The sequence below is a fragment of the Watersipora subatra genome, chromosome 9, assembly GCF_963576615.1.
Source record: "Watersipora subatra chromosome 9, tzWatSuba1.1, whole genome shotgun sequence".
Taxonomy (NCBI): Eukaryota; Metazoa; Bryozoa; class Gymnolaemata; order Cheilostomatida; family Watersiporidae; genus Watersipora; species Watersipora subatra.
The window spans coordinates 23,310,409-23,335,141 of record NC_088716.1 but is presented as its reverse complement, the minus strand read 5'-3'; the positions used below and the strand labels follow the sequence as shown (position 1 = coordinate 23,335,141).

The window sequence follows — 24,733 nt, the reverse complement described above, 5'->3', positions numbered from 1 at the left end:
TAAATACTGAACGCAATGCTTTTGGATGTAAACACACCTCCGCCATGGAATCGCAACTGGAAGTACAATTGTGAACGGAGGAGACGACCGAGGAAGAGAGAAAATATAGATAGGAGTGAGTTTTATCAAGGGATATCCATGTCTATGTTAGCATGTTTATTTTCTGTCGGCTGCAACTTGTTCCTCATTATCTGGGATGTGTGTCATGTTTGCAGCACTGAGTATGCAGTTTAAACTTTTGTTTTATTTCAAGTACATTCCTTTTACAAAAATGTTCATTATTATTTTTTGTGATTGTATACATGGTACATTGCTAGCAACTGATTGACCCGACCATAGTTGTAGCCATATATTAGTATAGTCGAGCTGTAGAAAAAACAAGGTCTCAAGCTGAAGAGTGGTTACGCAGGTTGATGATGTTTTATATCACCATTGTTGGCTATAGACACTAGCTGATGCGCTGGTCGATCTTGTCTGCTGGTGTTTTTTTGTCAGAATACATGAAGTCACTTTTTTTAAAAGTTGCATGGTCAATCGTTTTTTCCAGTTTTATTAAACATGTTTCCGGATATTTCCAAAGGATAAATGGGTAATAAAATTAGCCAATGAAACATGAGGCAGCAGACCCTGATTGCCGGTTGAAGCCTGAGCTGACCATACTAGCTAATGCTATTTAGCTATATATACAAACCTTTAACCATAGAGACCATTTTAAGAGACCATTTTAGATATTACTAGCATTAAGCCTAGCTTTGCCCAGGTTTTTTTTATCTTCAATCAAATAGCTCGCAGCACGCACGTAGATCTTCAACCCAAATACCGCTTTCACCACAACAATCCATGAACGTGTTCATCGAGATCAGTTGTCTTTAATGCATACGAAAGTGCATTCTTGAGTTTTTATCAGATGGGTGTTTAAGACGCTGGTTCACAGGAACCAGACAGAGTTTGATACTAAATAATTTTAGCCCGTCTAGTGAAAGGCACGGAGCATTTGTATATGAAATTTGGACAGAATCAGCGAGAAAATGTGGACATATGGCATTTACACAGACTAACAGACAGACTCACTAGCCATGACAATGTGGGATTTGTTAATAGATAAATGATCTAATGAAATCAATAGTTCTGACAGCATTGCTGTGTCAGCACTTTCTTTCCTTAAAACTATAGTTTGTCCACTAGCAAGTCTAACCATATAGACAGGTCAAGAGGTCAACTAGCATTGCTTCATTTGTGTTTCTATTATAAATCACTGTTTGTTGATGACACCGGCGATAAAATGTCTGATGCTTAAAACAAGTTTCATAGAAGCACAGAAATGTGGTAAAAAACTAGTCATCAATCATTCTAACAGGCTTTGAGATTGTTGGCAACAGATGTGTTCTCAGCTTATCACTCTCTCAAATTTCAGTTTTATACAGTGGAAACTCTACTTACATAGTTAATTCATTCTGGCAACCATTTTGTGAGTAGAAAGTTTTGTAAGTAGAAACGGCGGTCAAAAAAGGAGAGTTGTGTCGTTGTTTTGGTTTTTTTTTGCTTGGAATAAATGTTTTAAAAACAAAGATAGAAAGATTTATTTGCATCGGCAAGAACTATAAAACTATGCCATTATACAGAAAACACAGAACTTGAATTGCTAGAAACGATAGTTGTCCTACTCTGTGCATCATGTAGGATAACTCCAAATTATACTATGAATGAAAACAAAACATTGCTCTCATTTACTGACTTCGCTAGCAAATTAAACTGAGTTATACGTTATAGTTGCAAGAAAGCAAACAGACCAATGTATGAAACACACGGGCCAAAATATGAAAGGTCGATCTAAAAATATCTTTCCGATCTAAAAATAGAATTTGTAAGTCGAAGTAAAATTTCTACTAAAAGACCTTTTTGTAACTTAACAATTTTATATGTCGAGTCTTTACTAAGTAGAAGTTCCATTGTACTCATAAAATCGGTTGTTGCTGTAGACACATGACATGATGAAAATGAATTTGGTAAAGATTGTTGCCGTTGTTATAAGGTTGATGTACATGTAAGTCACTTAATGAGCTGTGTGAAAATTGTTTTCGTATACCTCCTGGGGCCAGCTGTCATATGGCTCACTTTGGTCATTTGCATTTGTCTCTTCATGTGAGAAGAGAAAAAAGGCAAATGCTGTTCTTTAGTTTAAAAAGCAATTATATATTTTTGTCAAAGGTTGCATGCCATCATCTTTGGCAAGCATGGTTAAAGGTAGAATTTCCAATAACCTTGAGAAATGGCAAAAATGTTTATATATTTTTGAGGCAATGCGCCATTTTTGTGTCATGGAAACAGCCTTAGCGACCAATGGCGTCGCACTTGCATAAGTCGCCACACAACCATCACTCTACTGTAGCGCCACATGGAAACATGACCTGCTTGTTGGCCCAGCGTAGCGCCTCAGTACTGTTGTACCCATGCACATCGCTGTATGGACACTTAGTAAATGTTGGTGGCTACAAGAGTTTTCTCTCAGCTACCCTCATCTCTTGAGGTTTCTCTTTTACCAAAAATGTTAGGGTAAAGTCCAGCTCAACTAAATGCATGCTTGCTGTAGTCAGCTGTCAGTATTAATAGAAACAGCTACTGTTGGCCTGTTTCACTAGGGTGATAGTAGGTTGTTCCTCCATAATGCCGAGGCAATGCACTAGTAATACCAGCACATTATACCGCTTGATTAGGCTAACTTCAACAAATTGTCTGCAGATTAGTTTACTGGACTGTTGCTGTCGATGTCCTTGCGTTTGGCTTACTTCATCGTCCTCATGGAGAAGTTGATGTAAAGGTTCTTCGCATTGCCCTGGTCCAACAGTTGTCAGCTCTTACCCCTTATCCGTCATCTTTGTTGTTCGGGTTTTTATAAAGTGTATTGCTTGCATAAATTATCTAAAAAGCTAAGGTTTTAGAATCTCAAGTGCATGCTTTCTGTCTAAATCAAGGAAGTTGGAGGTTTTATTGTCGGTGTTGCGGCACACTTTCTGCAAACACATTACATGCTAAAGACTGAGCATTTTTTTATTTTTAACATTTTTAAATATCGATCTCTATCATATTTCTTGAGCCGTAAATTATATACTTTTATTATCCATTTTTGATAATTTTATTTTTTAAGCAATTATTACTTTAAACTGCGACTCAGTTTCATTATAAATAAAACTACATTTTTATTTGGTAAAATTTGGAATTTCTTTGAAAAAAAAAACTCGCTGGCAATCTGCAAGTCAATCAAGCACTCCCAACACGTGTGAACTCACTAATGTTCTCTGTTAACGTCAGCCAGAGCGTCAGCGCCCACAGATCTATCAGCAACCATATCATCAGCACAATTGCACAATATTTCTCCATTGTATTTCAACCTATAGTCATGAGTAATGTGCATGAGTACTCTTTTCTATTACAGAGCCCTTCATAGATGAGCAAACAGGGCATGCCAAGGCTCAGGTAAGTCCCTGTTATTATAGATTCTTCCTGACAGGTGTGAGCAGGTGGTTGTGTTCTTAGAAGTTCCCCTTGTGTCATTCTTGTTGGAAGGACATTTGCATCTAATTATTTTCGCTGTTAAGATTTATTTACTCTTTCCCCCTTATAAGATCTCAACATACAATCATGATGTGGCGTTTAGTAATCCATATACATGGGGAAGGAAAGTTGTATGTCATCTACAACAACAAAAATTAGGTGAAATGAAGCAGTGTGCTCATATATATATATATTTATATACGTATATATATTTATATATATACGTATATTTATATATATGTATATATACGTATATATATACGTATATTTATATATATATACGTATATTTATATATATATACGTAAATATATATGTATATATATACGTATATATATATATATATATATATTTATATGCAAGCATGCACCCCTGAGAGAGTCATCTTCAGCGTTGCCTACCGCAAACCTTGCCTATGATGACAAGTGCTTTTAGGTGCTTTTCATATGTGACATTTTGTCAGATGGTATTTAACAGAAATTTTTCAAAGCTAGTCCCTAGTTTCTATTGGATGAATTTTAAACTCGCAAATTTATTGGTTTGTATCTTTTGCTGCTGATCAAAGGAAGTCTGATTATCACTCAGACTGTTTTTATTAAATCTCAAATTAAGTAACCATAGTAACCATTTATAACATAAAAATAAATTTAAAACAGTTCCAATTGCTATTTGATGCCGAGTTTAAGGCCCTGTTACAAAACAACAAATGATTATGAAGAACTTGTTGGGCTTGCTTGTGCAGTCATTGTTAGTTCACCCAAGTCATTCCTTCGAATCCAAAACAAGGACTAGTGAATAATTCCTGGCACAGTGAATTTGTCGAAACTTTTCTTCGTGGGAGTTTGTAGTCAAGTTAAGGACAATGATGCAGTGTTAATGTGACAGCGTGCTGACCCTCCTGCAACTGATTAGATTCTCGAGCAACTCTACCCACTTATTAAAGGACCTATATAAGATGTGGAAATGTGGAAATCACGGCGGTGAAGGAAGTGATCAACAACAAGAATAAAACTAATGTCTTGACACAGTTTATTGATTAGCTGGTAATTTGCTGTTAGTCTGTCACTGGTAGCAGGTGTCCCTACGTTTAGAGAAACATGTAAACTAGGTCTTTGTGTTAAAAGTGAACGTACACCAAATTTGGTAGATTTTTTAAGAAAGTATCTCTATTTGTCTATGGTCTGAGATTTTTTTAATGTTTGAGGCATGTGACTGCCAGGATGTTTCAAGGTTGAAATCAACAAAATTTGATCTTGGTTAAAACATTCAGAAGAAGAGTTCATGCAAAATGACGTGACTAGTTGTTATCATTGCTATAGTTGATATCAGCTATTATGTTCAAGTTGCAGTATTACAAGTCTCTATTCTATCAGTCTCTTTGCAACTATAGATGTCATAATCACACTTTCACTTGTTCTGAGTGTTTTAACCACTATCAAATTTTGTCGATTTCAATTGTGAAATATTCAGTCAGATCACCTCAAACATCAAAAGCAATCGCAAATGATGGAAAATACCGATGCTTTCTAATGAAATCTACTCAAATTTTGTGCAAGTTTCTTTGTGTCTTGTTTATTAGAGTATCGTGTTATGATTGTGTAAGCAGGGAGCACAGGCTAAAGTTAGAATACAGGAACTGATCTGACATGTTAGGGTTGAAAATATTGTGATAAATGATAAGGTGACAACTTATACACAGATAAGGTTGTTTTCGTTTTGTCTCGGCAGCATTATTGTGTTTTGTGCTGCCAAAATGTCTTGCGGAGCCGAACTGTCTGCCTCATTTTTATACTGATAACCCTGTAACCTTTCAGAGAAACCCATTTGCCTAACAATCATAGCACTAGTATTACAACGGCACAGTAAACAGCCATATCATTACATCACACAGTATACAACCATAGTACTAACATTACAATAACATGGTATTCAATCATAGCACTAGGATTACAATTGCACTGTATATAACCATAGCCCTAGCATTACAGTAACACAGTATTCAACAATTGGTTTGGCACAGAGTAATTAATCAAAGCTTCTTGGCTATGCAATGGCCCAGAGTTCCATGTTAAGCATTGCATCGTGGTCAGATATCATTAGAGTAAATACTTGAGTAGTCAGCGTCAACAATAAAGGGTGTTTGCTCTGGCAGCAGGTCAACTCAACAGCTGGTTTATTCATTCAGTCCAGCTCAGAATACTACACCCTGCAGCACATAGTCTGTGTACTACTACAGTAACTGGGGTACTGGTGTCAAAGCCTCCTTACTCATACTAGAAACCTCTTACTAGAAGCTTCTGTAGAGTTAATCACTTGTCGACAAGCTTCAAATATTTGATGATGATGAAACGTCCCAAGAAAAGCCTTTTCCCAATGAAAAGGCCAAGAAAAGCTGCTGTTCTTAGTGAAAATGTCACAGATATGCGTATGCGCAGCTGTCAAAGAAAGAGATGTGCGTGCAGAAGTCGGTGCTTGCAGGTACATTAATGGTTAACTTTTTAGCCACAACAATTCATCTATCTAAAGGTCAGGTCTTTGTTGATGGCTTCCGTGCTTTGGTTTTCTACATCATAGCCCCACGTTAAAGGAATGTGCCCTTTGGTTAGCTTGATTTCTGAACAAAGCATTTTGGTTTTCACCCAGAACTAAGTAAAAATTCTTAATTTTGCTGATTGCGGTGCTGACTTTTTTGTTTTGTCTGTCAGTATTGGTTTAAAGATGAAGAGAATGTAGATGAACAACTCACAAAGAGCTCGGAGAGAAAAAAACTAGCTGTTAGTAACCTATCTAAATTATGCCACACTGGGCTAAGTGATTCCTAGTGGAACACACTAGGTTTCTAGGTTAAAAACAGTTTTACCAACATTTATATGCCATATATGATGTATAAATTTGGCTGAAATCAAAAGTTTATCGATGGAAATTACAACAGGTTGTAATAGTATAGATGTTACAGTAATCTGATTAAAAACTGCCTCAATTATACCTGCCATTAGGCCCTAAGATTTGATTTGCCAATAGAACAGACCTTTTGCAATGTCTTGCCATTATTGAAAAAAGATTTTCAAGTTTTTGTCATTGACAGTGGCTAAATGAGATGAGCAATGTCCCTGTTCGGAATAAACGCTGCCTCTTGTGGTGGCTCTTTTGACTATGTGCAAACATCGACCTTTTTGGATACTCATTTACTAAGGTTTTGTTCAATTAATGGAAGCGTTGTGAGCCTAGATAAACCCCCCCCACCCGTTTTCCATGTACTGTGACACTAGCTAAAAGTGTTGTACACCCACAATCAAACCAACATGAATTATAACAATTTTCACTCACTGGTTATTACTTATAAAAGCAAAGAAAATGAACAAAAACAATTATAACACAAATTGATCGTCGACAGTGTTTTATTTGTCTTTTTTTAAAGAGAGGTAAGCAGTCTAACATGTAGTCCAAGTCCCGACTTTTGTTGAAAGTTAAAAATATTCTGAACCATTTGATTGTAATGCGCAGTGAAAATGAACGCAACTCTCTTTGGATCTTCAAGCCATAAATACCATGGCCATCCACCATATAGGTGTTTTCATATAATATTGTTTAATTTGTACTTCAACTGTTTGGCAATAAACTGATCGCATACGCATATTTAAGTGATAATTGCTGAAGATTAGATGATTTTTAAATAAACAATCCAACATCAATAAGAAATACTGCAGTTAATTACAAATAGCATTAAAATAAATGTATTATTAAAAACCTTATAACTGAAGTTATAATTAATATCAACAAACTGATATTATTATTTTATACTAGGAAGTGTAGGCTCAGTGATATGCAGGTTTGTAAATAAAGCTGACGATAAATAGATTGATATGTACTGTAAAACCTTTATTTGAATGCCATAGCACTCTATTTTTCAACCCTTCCTTAGAGCGACGTTTTATTAGAGATGGCGTTCAAATAAAGGGTGATGTTGTATTTTTCAACTCCTCTTCCATAGAGGCGCTTAAATAAAGGTTGCGTTCAAATACAAGTTTTAGGGTATATACTTGGTTCAAAGTAAACAAAACCATAAGACAAAAAATAAAGAATATTCAAGTAAAATTGTGCATTAAAAGAAAAAGCTTTCTATAGTGTGGATTGGCAAGGTGTTGGTGTCTGGTACAAAGTCTAGTTGATTTCCTGGGAATACTAAAACTAGGTGTAACTTACTCAACTTAGACTAGGTGAAGTCTAAGCCAACTGAGTTTTAATATTTTTAATCTTTTTCATGCTTTACCTTTAAGTTTGACCAACCTTTTCACTTCTGTTTGCAAAAGTTCCTAGAAACTTTGAACATCACATGCCAGAAGTTACTTCCAACCTTGGGACAAATGTTTGTTCCAATTTTACACGGCATATTAGAAATTCATATGTTGAAGTTTTACTGTATCTGCAGTGAAAAGCAGTGAAAACTGTTTTATTTGTACATATTTAAAGTTGTAGAGGACTTCCATCTCTAAAATTATCGCTTTATGAAAATATTGTAGCTAGACCATGCACTCACATCACAAAACCTCATATGGAACTCTGTTTTCTGAATATTTTGTCCATCCATCCAAGTCAACTGTTAGGTTATATATTTCTAGAGCTAATGTTTTATTTGAGAAACTAAAATTTTGTGTATCCTTAATAAACAAATAAATTTTTTGAATTGTTCAAACAATAGTTTTCATGGAAATGCTTGCCATTATTAAATAAGCTAAATATATAACGTAGAAACCACACGTGTCAAGAATATGGAGATGCAGTGAAATTAGTTCATGTAAACACAATTATAGGAATAAATCACTGATACAAGACATAGTGCACTTGTTTAGATGACCTTTTCCTTTGCTAAAGTAAGAGCTGTGTCAGTCTGAAGCCAGGGTTAAAGGTTAGAATAAAATATTGCTGGGTAGGAGATTCGAACTCCTGACATACCGCTTCATAGACCGACTATCTAACTAATCGACCACCATCATGTATTTGATAGTAGTAATGGAAATAGTTATTCTCTGTACTTTAACTTCACACCTGAGAATCTCTCATTGCGCATTAGATTGCCAGGGAGCTAGTATTGATGAATGCAAAACTACATGAAAATACAGTGGTATGATTAGTATCTTAAGGTGGGCAAACCCCCAAACATTTCCTCATCTTTATGCGTTCTATCGCTAAGAGTCTTCCATTATGATAATGAGGAATCATTATTTGTAGCCTTAGCTCTTTAATGCCTCTCGCTAAAAGCCCAATCGTTCGTAGTCATACGGCAAAGTAATGATTTTATGAATTGTTTGTAATAATATTAAGCAAATATTGGACTCGCTAATAATATGTTGCCCAATGAAAGAGAAGCTTATCAAGTGTGGTTCCTAGCTCAGAATTGAACTAACAAGTTAAGCCATTCTAGCTATTTCCTGGAGGTAGTTGCTTGATTCCGTTTGTTGTGTTTTGAATCACCATTAAATAGATTGATTGATTGTGACAAAATATAGCAGAGATTGCATTCCTCAACACTTTACTATTCAACCAAATGCTAAACTTTCATTGTAGCTGACCAAACCAAGTTGAGCATGACCAAAATTGTTCAAAGCTTTTGCACTGCAATTTCTTTGGCCACTTCCAACATTGGAAGCTATGTTTCTATTGCAGTTTGGCCACTTCTCTACACATAGTCATACGTTCCTACGTTCCTACGTTCCGTTGCCTACATGCTGGCACCGGTCTTTTTGTTTAGAACATTGCCAACACCTAAATTGCAAAATTTATCAGAAGTGGTAGTTGAATCAGTGAATCATAGATGAATGAAATGCGCATTGTGAGAGATTCGTTGAATTTTTGTGGGATTGTTAATAGGGGTGACACCAGTTTCCTGTAGCATTAGATAAACACAGAGTGATCTCAAAATAAGCATATAACCGTGATAGACCAGGAAAAAACCCTCAATACATAAACTGGCTTTCCCTAATCACATCTGTTGTATAACTAGTGCCTGTCATTACTAGTGGTTTGCTGACTTGCTTCGAAATCTACCGGGCTATATTCAGTTCACGAAGTCTTAACTAATCAATTTTTGTTCTGTAAGCAGTTGCTTACGAACCTTGAAGTTAGTGACACTAAATGTATTGAACATCAATATTGTGCTGTTAGTTTAACTGCTCTCTGTTCTCAGATGTTAGGTTGTACGAGGTTATGATTGGAAGGTTTTCAACTTTTGAGTTTGCTCCCTGATTGGTTCGAGACCAGCAGGTATTGATCTAGTTAACATGTAATATGTTTCCATGACACGGTAATCCATAAGTTTGCGGCATCCACAAGATGAAAACAGCAAAACCCCGCAAGTAAAGCGAATTTTGCTACTCGTAAATTTTTATTGAATTTTTCATGCTTTCGAAAGCTGGAAACAGCGCTTGCGAATGCTAATTTACACTCGTTCAAGCTATTCCATTTTAAACAGTTTTCATACTTCAGTCGGTCCTATTTTGATTTGAGCAGTTGCACAGGGCAGGAGTGTGCGGCTATGACCTCTGGCATATAATTGCTTATCTTTTTTAAAGAAGCACTCGCGTTACTCTGCAACCTTTCAAATGTCTATCGCAACATGTTAACTCATGTTAACTCATGTTAACATGTTGAGTTAACATGTTATTACATGTTAACTCAACGTGGGCACGACTCCAAATCCGTATCATTCACACAATGAAAACATAGTGATTGACAAGTTAGGAGTGAAAATAGATTTGAATTAAACTAGTGTGCGCACAGCAACTACTTGTACAAGTAAAACCTTGTTAGCGACAAAAGCTACAAGTTATGGTCACATGCAAGTGCATCTCTCACAAGTGTGAAACATTCTATAAAAAACTGTAAGTAATAAAACTCTCGACTTGCAGGTTTTTGCTGTTCCCATCTTGCGAAACGGCAAGACGTTCATCATGACATCATCCATGATGACACAAACTTGTGGTTCAACCGTGTCATGGAAACCTAGTGGTTAGGCCCTGTCAGCACTGCTGATCCCCATTAATTTGGGTACTGACCATTGTGCCACGTAGGCTACTTCTTCCAACACAAGGCTAACACGGTCATGTTTATTGTGCGCTCTTTCTCATTGCTCCCAGCTAATTGGCTAGTTATGTTAGTGATGAGCGGGTTTTTCCTTTTTTAAAAGTCACTGGAAGTGAGGAGCCTTGTGATATATAAAAATAAAAAGGCTTGCTAAGAATGATGCCATCGGTCATTAATATACAACCAGCTCAGGAATTATTACAAAATAACTTCCGTATTTGTCTTTGGCGTCTTAAGGCCCCTAAGACATCGACACAGCGCAGCTTTGCTGCCTTCAAACGTCAGCCGATGGAGTCGATGATATAGACAGGGTAAAATATTATATAAACGACAGTAAAAGAAACATGTACTAAATTTTCACTGTGCGGATGATACAGATTTGGAGTTGTGCACACGTTGAATTACCGTGTGATAAGTGTTTCAATGGACATTCATATGTTGCTGATCATTGTGGGCGCTTTGTTAAAAAGATAAGGATTTCTGTGTCAAAGGTCGTAGCGACGAACTCATGTCTCGCTTACCAGCACACTTTCGAAATAAGAATGGCTGAAGTTTGGAAAAGGTTTTAAATGAGATAGCTTGCGCGACATTTTCTTGCACATCACTTGCAAGAGCCGTTTTCATCTTCCGCAAGCATGAAACGTTTGATAAAAATTTTTGATTCACAAAAATTGCTTGAATTGCGGGTTTTTCCTGTCCCCATCCTGTGGATGATGCAAATTAGTAGATTAACCGTGTCATGAAAACATAGTGCTAGCCAGAGTGTTTTCTTTCAACAGCATTCGTCATTATATGTCTATGAGTAGTTGTCGTTCTATGTCTATGAGTGATTGTCATTCTATGTCTATGAGTAGTTGTCATTCTATGTCTATGAGTAGTTGTCATTCTATGTTTATGAGTAGTTGTCGTTGTATGTCTATGAGTAGTTATCCTTCTATGTCTATGAGTAGTTGTCGCTCTATGTCTCTGAGTAGTTGTCGTTCTATGTCTATGAGTAGTTGTCATTCTATGTCTATGAGTAGTTGTCGTTCTATGTCTATGAGTGGTTGTCGTTCTCTGTCTGTGAGTAGTTGTCATTCTATGTCTATGAGCAGTTGTCGTTCTATGTCTATGAGTAGTTGTCGTTCTATGTTTATGAGCAGTTGTCGTTCTATGTCTATGAGTTGATCTTCCACAGTCCATCCCTCCCTGCTTCTCTTGTAATCAATTTTTTCTTCTATTGACACATGGGTTTAAATCGTTGACTCAAAAGTGATCACAGCAGAAGTTTGATACTGCAGTGATTTTTATAATCATCACTCATCATAATGGCAGCAATCGCTATCCACAGTGCTTCAAGTTCTCTATGTGTTACAAAATATCTCAAACGATCTCTTATTGAATGGGCTACACATTAATCATTCAATTTGTCATACACTGCTCCGTCAGTTGGGGAGTTATCTTCTGCTTTAAGCCATACCTGATCGATGTGGTAATTGCTTTATCAATGATCTGCTAGCTGATCTATCTAATAAAGCCTTTTTAGCGTATATCAAACATTTTTTATACAGGAAGTGTTTGATTTTCATAGCTTAAAATCCTAAAATTATTCTTTATTATTATATCTTTATTATGATATTAATTCATGTATTTTACTGATTTTTTCTCACTTGCGCTCACATGTGTATCTACTTTTAAAGAAGCTTACTTAACTCGTAACAAGGTCTTTAATGAAGACCAAAACTACCATTATCCGAATGCCTCATATATATATATCCAATCGCCACTCCTCAAGTGTCAGAAATGCAAAGCAGTATAAGTCTTGGGAAAACGTGTCACTCATGCGATGTGAGAAGAAAACTCCAGGCATGCCACTGGATAAACGAATCGTACCATGATGATGTACGTCTTGTAAGAAAGGATATTGATGCAGACTTTTGCTCTTTGGGATAAAAGGCAGTTTAGTCATTCACACCCATGGCTGAAAGCACACTTTCTAGTTACTTCAAGAAGTTGTATAAATAGCAATGCTATGATATTCCAATAAAAAAAACAGTCGACTAAATATTTGTAGTACAAAGGCTATATGTCATTGTCTTGTCGTTCATTTGGCTCGCTCTTGAACAATAACCACGAGTGACTCGCCCGTCATGTAAACTTGTCGGTACCCGTGTCTCAGATAGAGGCCTGGTGCTATAGGCTGGTTCACACTATATCGCCGTACGATGGCGTTTTTCTTTCGGCAATCATCGTCGATTATGTGAATTGTAAACCGGTGACATTGACGAAGCAACGCGGATACGTCAGGAAAGTTTGCACTTGCCCAAATTGCCCAATATTTCGCCGAGCGTCGACGACCGCCTGTACGATGTGAACCATTTCGGCGATAGTAATTCACTGTCGTGGATAGAGTGATTTATTTATTTCCGTTTATGATAGTCGCTGCAGGACTAGTATTTGATTCCCTCATGCGAAAACAAAGAGGTTTCGTCGCGAAAGTCTAAAAAGAAAAATGAGACCACTACGTCACGGATGCAAATACGAATGGGTTTGTGATAGTGTGAACACTGTTATTATCGACGATCACCAAAGTATTGTGGCATCAACGCCGAGATATGGCGATATAGTGTTAACCAGCCTTTACTGACACCTGCCACAGTATTTCACATAACTACTGTAAATACTGTATGTTTCTATTTGAGTCATACAGCTTGTCTGCAATAAGTAAGTATACAGTCATTCATATATTATCTATTTTTGTATCTGCACAAGACAGTGAATAGCCAAGACTAGCACGAGTCAAATACATGTTTTTATGGTACAATAAATCCTCCAGGCCTAGTATCTGATATTTTATGGCTACAAATGTCAGTGAGTCTTATGCAATCATGACTGAAAACTTGTCTCATATCAGACAATCAGATCATATGCCCTGTAAAAGTTTCTGATTGGGTATGAAAATGGGCAGCCATGTTTTTATTTAAAGATCAACTTACACAAAACTTTAGTAGATTTCATCAGAAAGTATCAGTATTTTTTTATCATTTGGAATTGTTTTTGATGTTAGAAGTGATCTGATTGTCAGGAAGTTTTAAGATTGAAATGAATAAAACTTCATCGCGATTCAAACGCTCAGACAAAAGATACGTGCAAAATGACATCACTAGTTGTTATCATTGCTTTAGTTGATATAAGATATTATGTTCAAGCTGCAGTATTACAAGTCTTTATTCTGTTAGTCTCTTTACAACTGTAGATGTCATAATCACACTTTCACTTGATCTGAGTGTTTCAACCACGATCAAGTTTTATCGTTTCAATCTAAAAACATCCTGGCAATAAGGGCACCTCAAAGATAAGAAACAATTGCAAATGATATAAAATAGTTTCTGATAAAATCTACCAAAACTTTGAGCAAACTCATCATTAAACGTTTTGGCTGTTGAATGTTTTGGTTCAGGTCAAGGTCATAGTTGTTCAAGGTTGTATGACATCTACATTTGTTGCAAGCTTTCTGCGTAGGAAAGTGTTCAAACGTAGTAAGAGTTAATTTAGGGAAGAATGCTCTCGGATGTACATTGAAGGAAATTTTACATTGAGTAATTTGGAGATTACAGTCTTTAGAAGAAATTGTTATAATAACCAGTGTTTAGTTTACTATTTACAATTGATTATTAAATTACTTGTTCTATTGCTGTTAAAAAAATTTGAAATGAGTCGGAGCAACCTTGAACACAAAGGATCACAAGGTCATAGGGTCATAAAACAATACTAATCAATGAGAAATAAGATTTCTAAAAATGCAACACGACCAGTCATTCGTTGTATGACTTAACCAATGATGGATGTACGAAGGCTGCCATTGTGACTTCCTATTTGTTGGTTGTTCCCTATTTTATTAATTAGATGTTTGTTGCAGGGGATTTGAGATACTGGAATCAATGACAAAATCATACCGTGTAAACTTAATATTTTTATAGCTCTATGTAATCCATAGTTCATATATATATAAATAAATAAAATAAATAAATAAAATATATATATTATATAAATATATATATATATATGTTCTAGAGTAACATCGCCTAGGCTATACTTCATGGTTGTTTAATTACGACCGCCTTTCTTGCCCAGCAACATTCCTAACAAAGAAACTAAATTTAAAAGCTCTTGGTTTGTTGGAGTTATGAAAGTGTTACACACATGCAAACATTCTCTTTTGTGTAGTAGGCAGTGATAAAACTCCCGTGATAAAACAAGAAGCGATTGTGCTCAAAAAGGCAGGAAAATTTACCCATGATGCTTTGTGTGAGATTATGTAGCCCTAAAGCATTTTTGGTCATAGAAATTTTGAGTCAATCGTAAGCAATGTTGCGCTTTATGATTGCATCACCGATATACTTGGTAGCTCACTTCTGCATTTCCTGCTTTATCTTGTGCATCACGTGGAAGCCAGGTTTAGCTCAGGCCTGTTTCACTCTCAAGTATAGATTTCAGTAGAGTCAGTCCTCTATTTAGAAGGTCTATAAATGTCTGCACTCCTATTTAGATTAAAGGTTCAGAATTAGACCTCTGACTTTTAGCTATTGTTAGAATCTTTTAACTCTGCCCTCTCCGACCTTTTGTGGTCAGCCAAAATGATTTATTTACGTTGATGCTTGATCAAGTCATGACTCCATCTATCATCTCTTATCATTGAATTGTCTTCGCAGCTGACCTGAGGATAGCAAGTACTTTTGCCAACTGGCATCGCAAACTCAGTTCCAAATCAATTTAACCCTAATTTCATCTGGTACTTTCATACTATACATAGTACACAGGTGTACTTGGAATAGTATATGAATGTACATGTGTACCTGATCATATCATGCTGCATTTCGTTACAGTTCTGGCGTAACAAACTTTCTGACAAAAGCAACCTGTCATTTACTAAGTTTTTATACAGCGATGTGTATGGGTACACCAGTGCCGAGGCCAACAAGCAGGTCATGTTATCATATGGCGCTATAGTAAAGCGATGGTTGTGCTGCATCGTATGTCGAGGTTTTTCTTTAAGAGGTTGATCGCTAAGGGCGTTTCTATGGCACAAAGATGGCACGTCGCTCAGATGTTGTTTCGCATACAAACAGCAACCTTGAATCACGACAGAATAAGAACGACACGAGTGTTTCCATGATGGTATTGTAGCGCCATATGGGTGTGTGTGGTTGAGCTATCGCTATACGAAAACGTAGCCATTATTTTATTTACCCATTCATATTCGAGTCTAAAGCCTAGTTCACACTAAGCCATATGTCGGTGCTGCATTCCTCGCCTATCATGTATACCGAGGACCGTAGCATTGATGAAGCAGCACGGATACGTCAGGGAAAGTTCACAGCTGTCAAACGTTCTCAATATTTCGCCGAGCATCAACGAACCCCTATACAATGTGAACCATTTCACTGATAGTGATTCGCGGTCGCTGATACTGTGACCTATTCATTTCTGTTTACTATAGTCGATGCTGCGAGACTAGTATTTGATTCGGGCACGTGAAAACAAAGAGGTTTCTTCGCAACAAACTGAAACGAAAAATGAAAACACTACGTCGCGGAGTATTTCTTGATGCAAACGCGGATAGGTTTGTGATAGTGTGAACATGGTTATCATTGACGATCACTGAAGTATAGTAGCATCAACGCCGAGACACAGCGATATAGTGTAAACCAGCCTTTAGATGAACACATGTGAAAGAAGCTACATATATATGAGTACGCTTTGAGAACTTGAACTGTTATGACACCTCTCTAGATGGACTTTGTCTACCATCTCTCTATCAGCCTTGGCAAAATTCTATTTCTATTGTTGTGTCTATGGGTTGATGAGCTCAAGTTGCACTTCCTTACTCTTGTACTTCCTAGTAGTCGAGAGTCAATTAAAAAAATATGGCTGTTAGCTCATGAGCAGGCCTTCTACGTATAGTGAAATCCGACTCATCAACAAGTCATTTTAGTAATCAAGCCCTGTTATTCTCTCTATTTCGCAATGCTTGCCTTGTGCTTAAAACAATCTTATATTTTTGATGTTTCCACGTTAATCTATTTTAAGGTTTCCTTTGCACGCTTCTTCTTTAGTTTACTTTGACCTCCCGTTAGTTGAGTATAATAACAGTATAAGTGTGTGTAAGTTGTGAGTCCGAGAGTGAATTTACAGCCAAGCGATTGCTGTCGTGCCTGGCTAGAGGTAGTCTTGGGATAGTAGAGGTCTGATGCATTACTACTAGTGGTTGACGCTGATTACAGGAAGCGGACTCTGGCGCCATCGGCCTGAAGGACTTTGAGATGCTCCGTGTTATTGGTAGAGGTAGCTATGCCAAGGTGCTGCTAGTCGAACAAAAATCATCTAAGAGAGTCTATGCTATGAAAGTCATCAAGAAGGAGCTAGTCAACGACGATGAGGTGAGCAGGCTGTCTACTATGGGAGTTGTGTCCTCAGTGACTGTTAAAATGTTATTGGACTTGATCTAGTCATGACTGCATAGGGCTACATTAAAGTCTAGGCTCAATGATTTCTATGTGCATCATATGCTGCGTTGACACTATAAGTTTAGGAGTTGTGCTCTCGACAAGAAGTTGATTATTCCAGGTTTGGGATCACACATCAATCTGTGGTCTTTGGGGTCAATCTGTGGTCTTTTTATTACACTTCCTGATGACTTAGCCATTTGCCAGTGTTATTTACCTATTCATTAAATGATTAAGTAATGAGATAGGACAGCACTAGCTACCGTTTGCCTAATACTTATCATAAGCGTTGGTCATAATACCTGTGTATTTTGTCCTGCATGTATGATGACCTGCTGTAAACTGAAACCACATCTAACGCTGTGGTTTCAAGCGGTGAACCATGTATTTAAGGACATAGACTGGGTGCAGACAGAAAAGCATGTGTTTGAAACAGCATCCAACCACCCCTTCCTCGTGGGCCTACACTCATGTTTCCAGACACCAAGCAGGTGAGTCAACTATAACGAGCTGCTATCAGCTTTACCAGAAGTCCTTCTTAGTTCGATACTTCTGACCTCTCACCTTTATCCCCATGTTTCCATGGCACAGTTAACCCTAAAGTTTGCATCGTCTTCAAGATGGAATCAGCAACAAACACACGACAAGCGAGTTTTGTTTTTCGCAAATTTCCACCAAATGTTTCATGCTTCGAGAGATTGAAACGGCACTTGCAAATGATACGCAAGAAGATTTTTCTCAAGTTAGTCCATTTTAAAAATTTTCCACACTTTGGTCTTTGCTGTTTCGATTTGACAAAACAGGGGTGTACCGCTATGATCTCTGGAATATAATTCTTATGATTTTTAGCTATTACGTGTTAACCTCCAACAAGGGAATGTCTATTGAAACACTTGTCGCATGGTAACTCAATGAGCACACAACTCCAAGTTTGCATCATCCGCACAATAGAGACAGTGTATGGTGGTCATTGTTCTCGCATGAACCTCTGTTATGTTGCTAATATTTTTATTGTGTTTCTCTATGGCAGCCATACGCAGTCACTGCACTTGTTCAAATATGTAGAGTAGTTAAACATGTGCTCAGGAGGGTTCACTAAGATTTGAAGACTTCTATAAACATAGTTGAACAGAAGGTGATTCACCTCTGTCAACCTGTTCACAACAAGTCATCAGAACTTTCTAGTGAGCAAGGTTGGGACTGTTTTATTTATTGCTGAAAGCTGATTCGCTTAGTTTTTTAGACTAGCTGGTGTTCAATGACTACCCAAGTTATCAATATACCATGATTGTCACAAGGCATGCTCAAAGATTTTTGGCCGAAAAACTATTTAGGAGTATCCTATATGGCAAGAACCACTAATAATTTTTAAGAAAGCTATGAGAATAATATCGCTGTTTTTAACCCTTTCACTGCTATCCATGTACAAATTTAGCTTTGGGCCTACTGAAAATTGCCGATTTGGCTGCATGACATGTATACATTTTTTTTTCAATTTTGAAATCTTATCTAGAACATTTTTGTTATAAATTTCATGTTTCCAACATGTTAACAAACAGAGATATGCAAAAATTCATATATCTATACTATGTGCATTGCTAAAGCTATATGAAGCTACGATCTTTACGAAGGTATAACGATCCTCTGCAATATTCCTTATTCTTACAAAGCCATTTCTTTCACCACCATCAGAGTCAGTGCTGTCACTTTCATTGCCTGAGTATTTAATTAATTCTGAATCTGAACTGGTTATAATTTCATCAACAAAAGCTGTTCTGGTTCTAACATGGGAGGTACTTGTAGAAGTCATATTGCAACTGAAAAGTTCGATCGTCAGAAAAATTTTTTGTTTTTGTTTGGAATTTCCTGATCAAAGATTATAATTTGCTTCGCGAATATAGTCTAATTCTTTGGAGAATTCTTTGGACAACACTCTCAACGCCTTAAAAATAATAATGATCGTCGGTTACATTGTCACAAATCATTAATCTTCGGTTATGACGCAGCGCAAATCCCTCTACATCAGTCGATCATGGAATTCGCATAAACTCACGAATGGCAGTGAAAGGGTTCACGTAAACTTTATGCTTTGTGCATTGATACTCCTTAGTTTGTCCTTTATTATAATAACCTAGCAATTAGTGGTAGCTCACTTGTTCCAGTGTTTCAAATATGTTTCTCCTCGCCTGGCATGCTCAGCGGCACATGCCAACCTTGCTCATCCAGAGTAACAGCAATAAATGTCAATCAATCTCAAGCAGTAGATCTTCATCCAATGCCAGATCTTTTTTTACTAAATCATTGGGTCATATCTTTTCTAAGTTGGATTTTGGAGATATATTTGTTTCTATTTTATGTAGGTATTTAAATTTATTTACATTGTATATACTTATTTGAATTTATTCAAATTTGATTTAACGGTATTATTCCCTGCTTAATGTGTGAGTTTAAAAAATCCACATTGAAAATTACCATATGATTCCTTGTGACATGCTCGGTAAGTGAAGCTTGTCAACAGCTGTAAAACAATCATGATTAGAAGGTTGTTGTTACTAGGGGTCACAAGTACTTGACAGGCTGTGAAACCTGGGAAATGAGATGTTACTGTATGGGTAGCAGCAAGAAGTTGACTGGGCAACTCTAGCCATTTCATTAATTCTGTAGTAGATATTATCCTGGTATTCGTCTTCTTGTAATCATTGGAAGTGTTAATTCCTGATTATATGTCGAAATGAAGTTGCTAGTTCTATAAAAATTGGCTCTAAAAGTTTGTAAACCATAAATGTGAGCAGGTTTTTTATAACCCATTCTTTGTTCTAACAAATTGGTTTTTTGCAATGATTATGTACATTTTTGAAGTGAGTTATTTATTAAGGAAATTCAACATTTCCATGGAGTTACTCTACTGGAGGACCTTTAATGCTCTGAGTAGACAACTCTTAGTCTTTCTGCTAATAAACACTCCTTCCTAGAGTATGCTAAGTTTTTCGTAAGGTCGAATCTTCACTCAGATTATAAATAATTGGTTCTCATAAGAGAAACTCGTCATAGTTGGTTAACTCCAATTCAGTAACATTCACCATTTTCCGAAGAACAAGTTTTATTGTAAAATCGAGCACATTTCATTCATAGAAATTGCATAAAATACAATTGTCAGCAGTGTAGTGTGAGTTCAGCAATTCTTCTCTTTGGTTCATAAGCTTGTAGCATGGCTTTAACTATTCAGGGCTGCAAGGACGTGCTTCTGTTACTCATATCTTCACACTGTGTAATGCATTGCAATTGCACTGTGTAATGTATTACAGTTGCACTGTGTAATACATATAGTTTGTCCGTTTGCAGGCATCTTGCAATCATAAGATGTTACCAACACATAATATACTCATTCTTTGATTAATATTTTAAAACTGGTTTTTACGAAAAGCAATAACTATATTTTTATTTTTGGCAGCATTCAGCAATAAATCTATCATATTGTCTGTTTTAAGTTAAGTTTGTTCTCTGTATAAGTTTCTGTTGCTGAGGTAGGTCATAACAGATGATATTTATGTTACTAGAGCCTGTGGTCACTCTCTTCAGGCATGACTAGCAATTATTGACGAGACGACAAGCAGATGTACTGATTAGTTTATTGAATGTGAGCAGTTCATAAGTGGCTAGTCATCTGGTTGCTCGAGTGCTTATGCTGTGTCATGCATGAAGGAGAGATTGAAGTTCATAGGGCAGCTTTTTACAATCCGCCAGACATCAGCTTTTTTGCCAGTCATTTTTAGATTCTGCCTGCTTATCATTGAAGCTATAAACTCTATTTTTAGAATATAACTTTTTGCCCTTTATATGTTTTCCTTCTGTATTTATAAAGCACAGCGTTGATCTTGTCATAACAAACTTTGTGCCTATCGATAGTTTGTAATTCGGAGTTATCATCTCTTCCTTTTCGAAATGTGGTGGTAACAACTTCAATTTTTTTTTAGGTTATTTTTTGTAATTGAGTTTGTGAATGGAGGAGATTTGATGTTTCACATGCAGCGACAGCGTCGGCTACCAGAAGACCATGCCAGATATTATGCAGCTGAAATTTGCCTCGGGCTCAACTTCCTGCATGAAAAAGGTAAAAAACTTGTGTGAATTTATGACTTCAGAGCTAATCTCTGGTGCCGTATTTCCATGCAGTCTAACTTGTTTGCTGTCAATCTATTACTTCTCTAGCTATGATCACAGGCTATAGCTGGCTTTAACTACGATCACAAGGTAAATGAAGTAAAATTGTCAAAGTGAAGCTTTCAAACTGTAAATCTCAGCCAAATCAACAAAAGTTTTCATGAGCAATCACACGAGTTTAAACTAAACTTCAGAAGTAAATGTCATTCCAGCTATTTATGGTTCTATCGTTATGTGATTCTACTTATATCATTTGGTTTTACCTAACGTGTTAGCAGAAATATCTTTTAATGACCGAAAACTAATCGCACAGCTCACTTCTTCACGTGTGCAAAATGAAGTGAATGTTTCATTCTCTAAGAATAGGATGTTTAGTTACACATAACTGGACCAAATTGAGCATGATTGAAGTCTTTTTGTTGCAAAAGCTTTCATGGGTCAGCTACTACTTTCGTTGGAAGGTTAGCTCTGCTTGCATTTTTTTACCACGTTTTATTTTTTTGACACTTTTTGTTTGAATGTGACTGCAGAGTTTGGGTTCATTATTCACTTTTAATATTTCTACTCGTTGGATGCCTGCTGCTATCTTTACTTGCTGCTAGCAGGTATTATTTATTTAAGCTTGAAACTCTCAATCTTAGCAGTGATGTAAATAAACTTGAAAGTATTTCATAGCTGAAAGCCATAGACCTATTAACTAATAGTTAATAGGTCTACGGCTGAAAACAACTAAAAGCCTAAAAATTACAAAGACAAATTCTTTCTTTTATCTAATTATCTCTTTCCTTGCTCCTTATAAAATGTTTTTTTCTGGCTAATGGCCCAATAGAAAGACTAGAAAAGCAGCAAAAAAAGGCTATAGACTCAGCACTTAAGCATCAACCATTGTTTATATTCATAATGTAAATAATAACTGTAATGTAATCTTAATGGATTTTGTAGAAAATCGCTAAAAAGATGTGGCTTGTTTTTATTGCTTTTCATTCAAAATGTTAAAATAATAAAGTTGTTTAAAAAAAGATTTTAGCTTTTTAATTTAAATTGTCCCATTTTCCGACCAGTCGGAGAAAAAATGTGAAATACTATTTTATAGAGATTATTTCTCCAATTTCTATAAAAGTTTATACTTGACAGGTTGTAGATGGAGATTGCCAGAAGATGTAATGTATTGCAAAATTTTTATAGAGATAAAACATTAGTCTGTTTTTATGTACAATTTTGAAAAATCATTGTATCCATGCATTACTAAATACTCAGGTTTTGCTTGTTTAGTTTATGTTAATTCCGTGCTTAGCAGAAGGCGCAGCACGTTGTTTTTCATTTTTCTTGTCATGCTCTAAGGTGAACAGAACAAGTGCTTATGCACTGGTCAGTGTCATCGGACACTGGAATTACATGAGCCGTTTGATATATAGATAGCTGAGAACACTGTTATCATGGCACTTGACCAGCTGATCTTATGCATGCTCGCAGGTATAATATATCGAGATCTGAAGCTGGATAACGTGCTGCTCGACAGCGAGGGACACATAAAATTGACAGATTACGGGATGTGCAAGGAGGGCCTGAATCCTGGTGACAAGACAAGCACCTTCTGTGGCACACCCAATTACATAGCACCGGAGATGCTCCGAGGTCTGTCCTCTGTTTTGCATTACCAAATCTTGTCTCTGTATGACTATATCTCGCCTCTATGACAATTTCTCTTCTATGAATCACTGTGTTTCCATGGCGGGTTAATCTGAACGTTTGCATCATCTGCAAGATTTCAACGGCAAAAATTCCGCAAGTCAAATGAGTCACCCGCAAATTTTTACAGATTGTTTCAAGCTTGCGACAGATGGAAACAGCACTTACGGATGTTGCGCAAGAAAATGCCGCGCAGGCTATTCCATTTTAAACACTTTTCACATTTCAGTTGCTCTTAATTTGATTGGAGTAGTTCCGGATGCCTCGCTTTGACCTCTGGTGTAGAAATCCTTATAGTTTTTCACCAGAATGTTCGCGTTAGTCTGCAACATGCGAATGTTTATTGAAACACTAATCGCACGGTAACTCAATGTGTGCACAACTCTAAATCGCGTCATGGAAACATAGTGTATGGCTAAAGCCTTTCGTTATACGACCATATTTTCACTTATTACCGATAAATTGTGCCATTGTATGGCTATATATTATCTCTACATCACTACACATTGTACACACATGACTGTCTCTTGTCTCCGTATGATTACATTGTCTTGTTTGTCTTTTGTATGACTTGACTTCACATTGCCTTTGTATGCCTACATACTGTCACTGTATGACCAGTTTGAGAAAACTACAGGTGATATAGGTATATACAAGGTAGCGATCTATGCGTACCTGTGAGATATAAATATCACTTTATAGTGAGCAAAGGTTTTCCTTTGATGTTAAGAATCTTATTTGATAGGAAGTAAATTGTATGCAGTAGATAAACAGCAATGGATCATCTTGTAATGACTGAAGTTTAACCTTAGTTTTTACAAATCCTGTACTTAAATTCATCTTAAAGGTAATTAACTAAGGTCTTCCTATAGAGATGAGATTTTATAGTAACGTTAGTGGAGAGAAGAATAATTTAGAAGACTTTGAGGGCTCCCCAACTGGGCGATGGTGTTTTTTAGCATGCAAGGAGTTGTCTATCACTGGGTTTACACGCGCTTGGATTCTGCGAAGTTTAAATATCTTGAAATAGAAAAGCTATGATATCTTTTTGTTTATAAGTCGTTTACTAAACACCTTTGCGCTAAGTGGGCCAAACAAAAGTTTTTTTTAACTTTGCTTGATATTAAGACTGCACTATTTGAATGTTTTATTGAATAAAAATTGCATCTAGTTTAAGTAGGATTTATTGCAGAGAGTTTGTTGGTACACAGGCTATAACTGTTGTGGGAGAGAGTAAGCCCTGTTGTCTTATGGCTGATGCCATCTGCAGCTTATTTCAAGCACATCTTTGCATAGATTTTTTAATTGATGTCTCTGGAAAGTTTCGCTTATTGTGATTACTTTCACAAGGCTTTTTCATGTCATCATAGTTAGTATAGTTACTCAGATGTTTCATGGTATGATATTATTTATCAAACACGAAGACTTCTGTTCCTTAGTGTATACCTGCTTGTGCTGTCATGTACTATGTTCCCATGATACGTATCATGCGGATTTGGAATTGTGCGAAAGTTGCGTTACCATACGACTCAAGTGTTTATATGGACATTCGCATGATGCCGATTGACTCCATCGCCTTCCTGAAAAAAGGTAAGGAATTGTACGCTATAAGTTAATAATTAGCGACGCATGTGTTAGCGACGCAAACTCATGAAACTCGATTGAGAAAGGGCAACGGAAGTATTGGAAATGTTTGAAATTGAATAGCTGGCGCAGTATTATAATGCATCATTCGCAAGTGCTGTTTCCATTCTTCGCAAGCATGATG

At 36.6% G+C, this 24,733-nt stretch overlaps 1 protein-coding gene across 1 annotated transcript in view; it reads left to right on the top strand.

Moving 5' to 3' along the window:
- Positions 1-24,733, top strand: part of LOC137404158 (protein kinase C iota type-like) — a 111,639-nt gene that overhangs the window by 41,017 nt on the left and 45,889 nt on the right. The window contains exons 7-11 of the mRNA XM_068090314.1: positions 3,434-3,474; positions 16,894-17,049; positions 17,509-17,606; positions 21,090-21,226; positions 22,750-22,911. Coding sequence (XP_067946415.1) covers positions 3,434-3,474; positions 16,894-17,049; positions 17,509-17,606; positions 21,090-21,226; positions 22,750-22,911 — 594 coding nt within the window. The remainder of the gene's footprint in view (positions 1-3,433; positions 3,475-16,893; positions 17,050-17,508; positions 17,607-21,089; positions 21,227-22,749; positions 22,912-24,733) is intronic.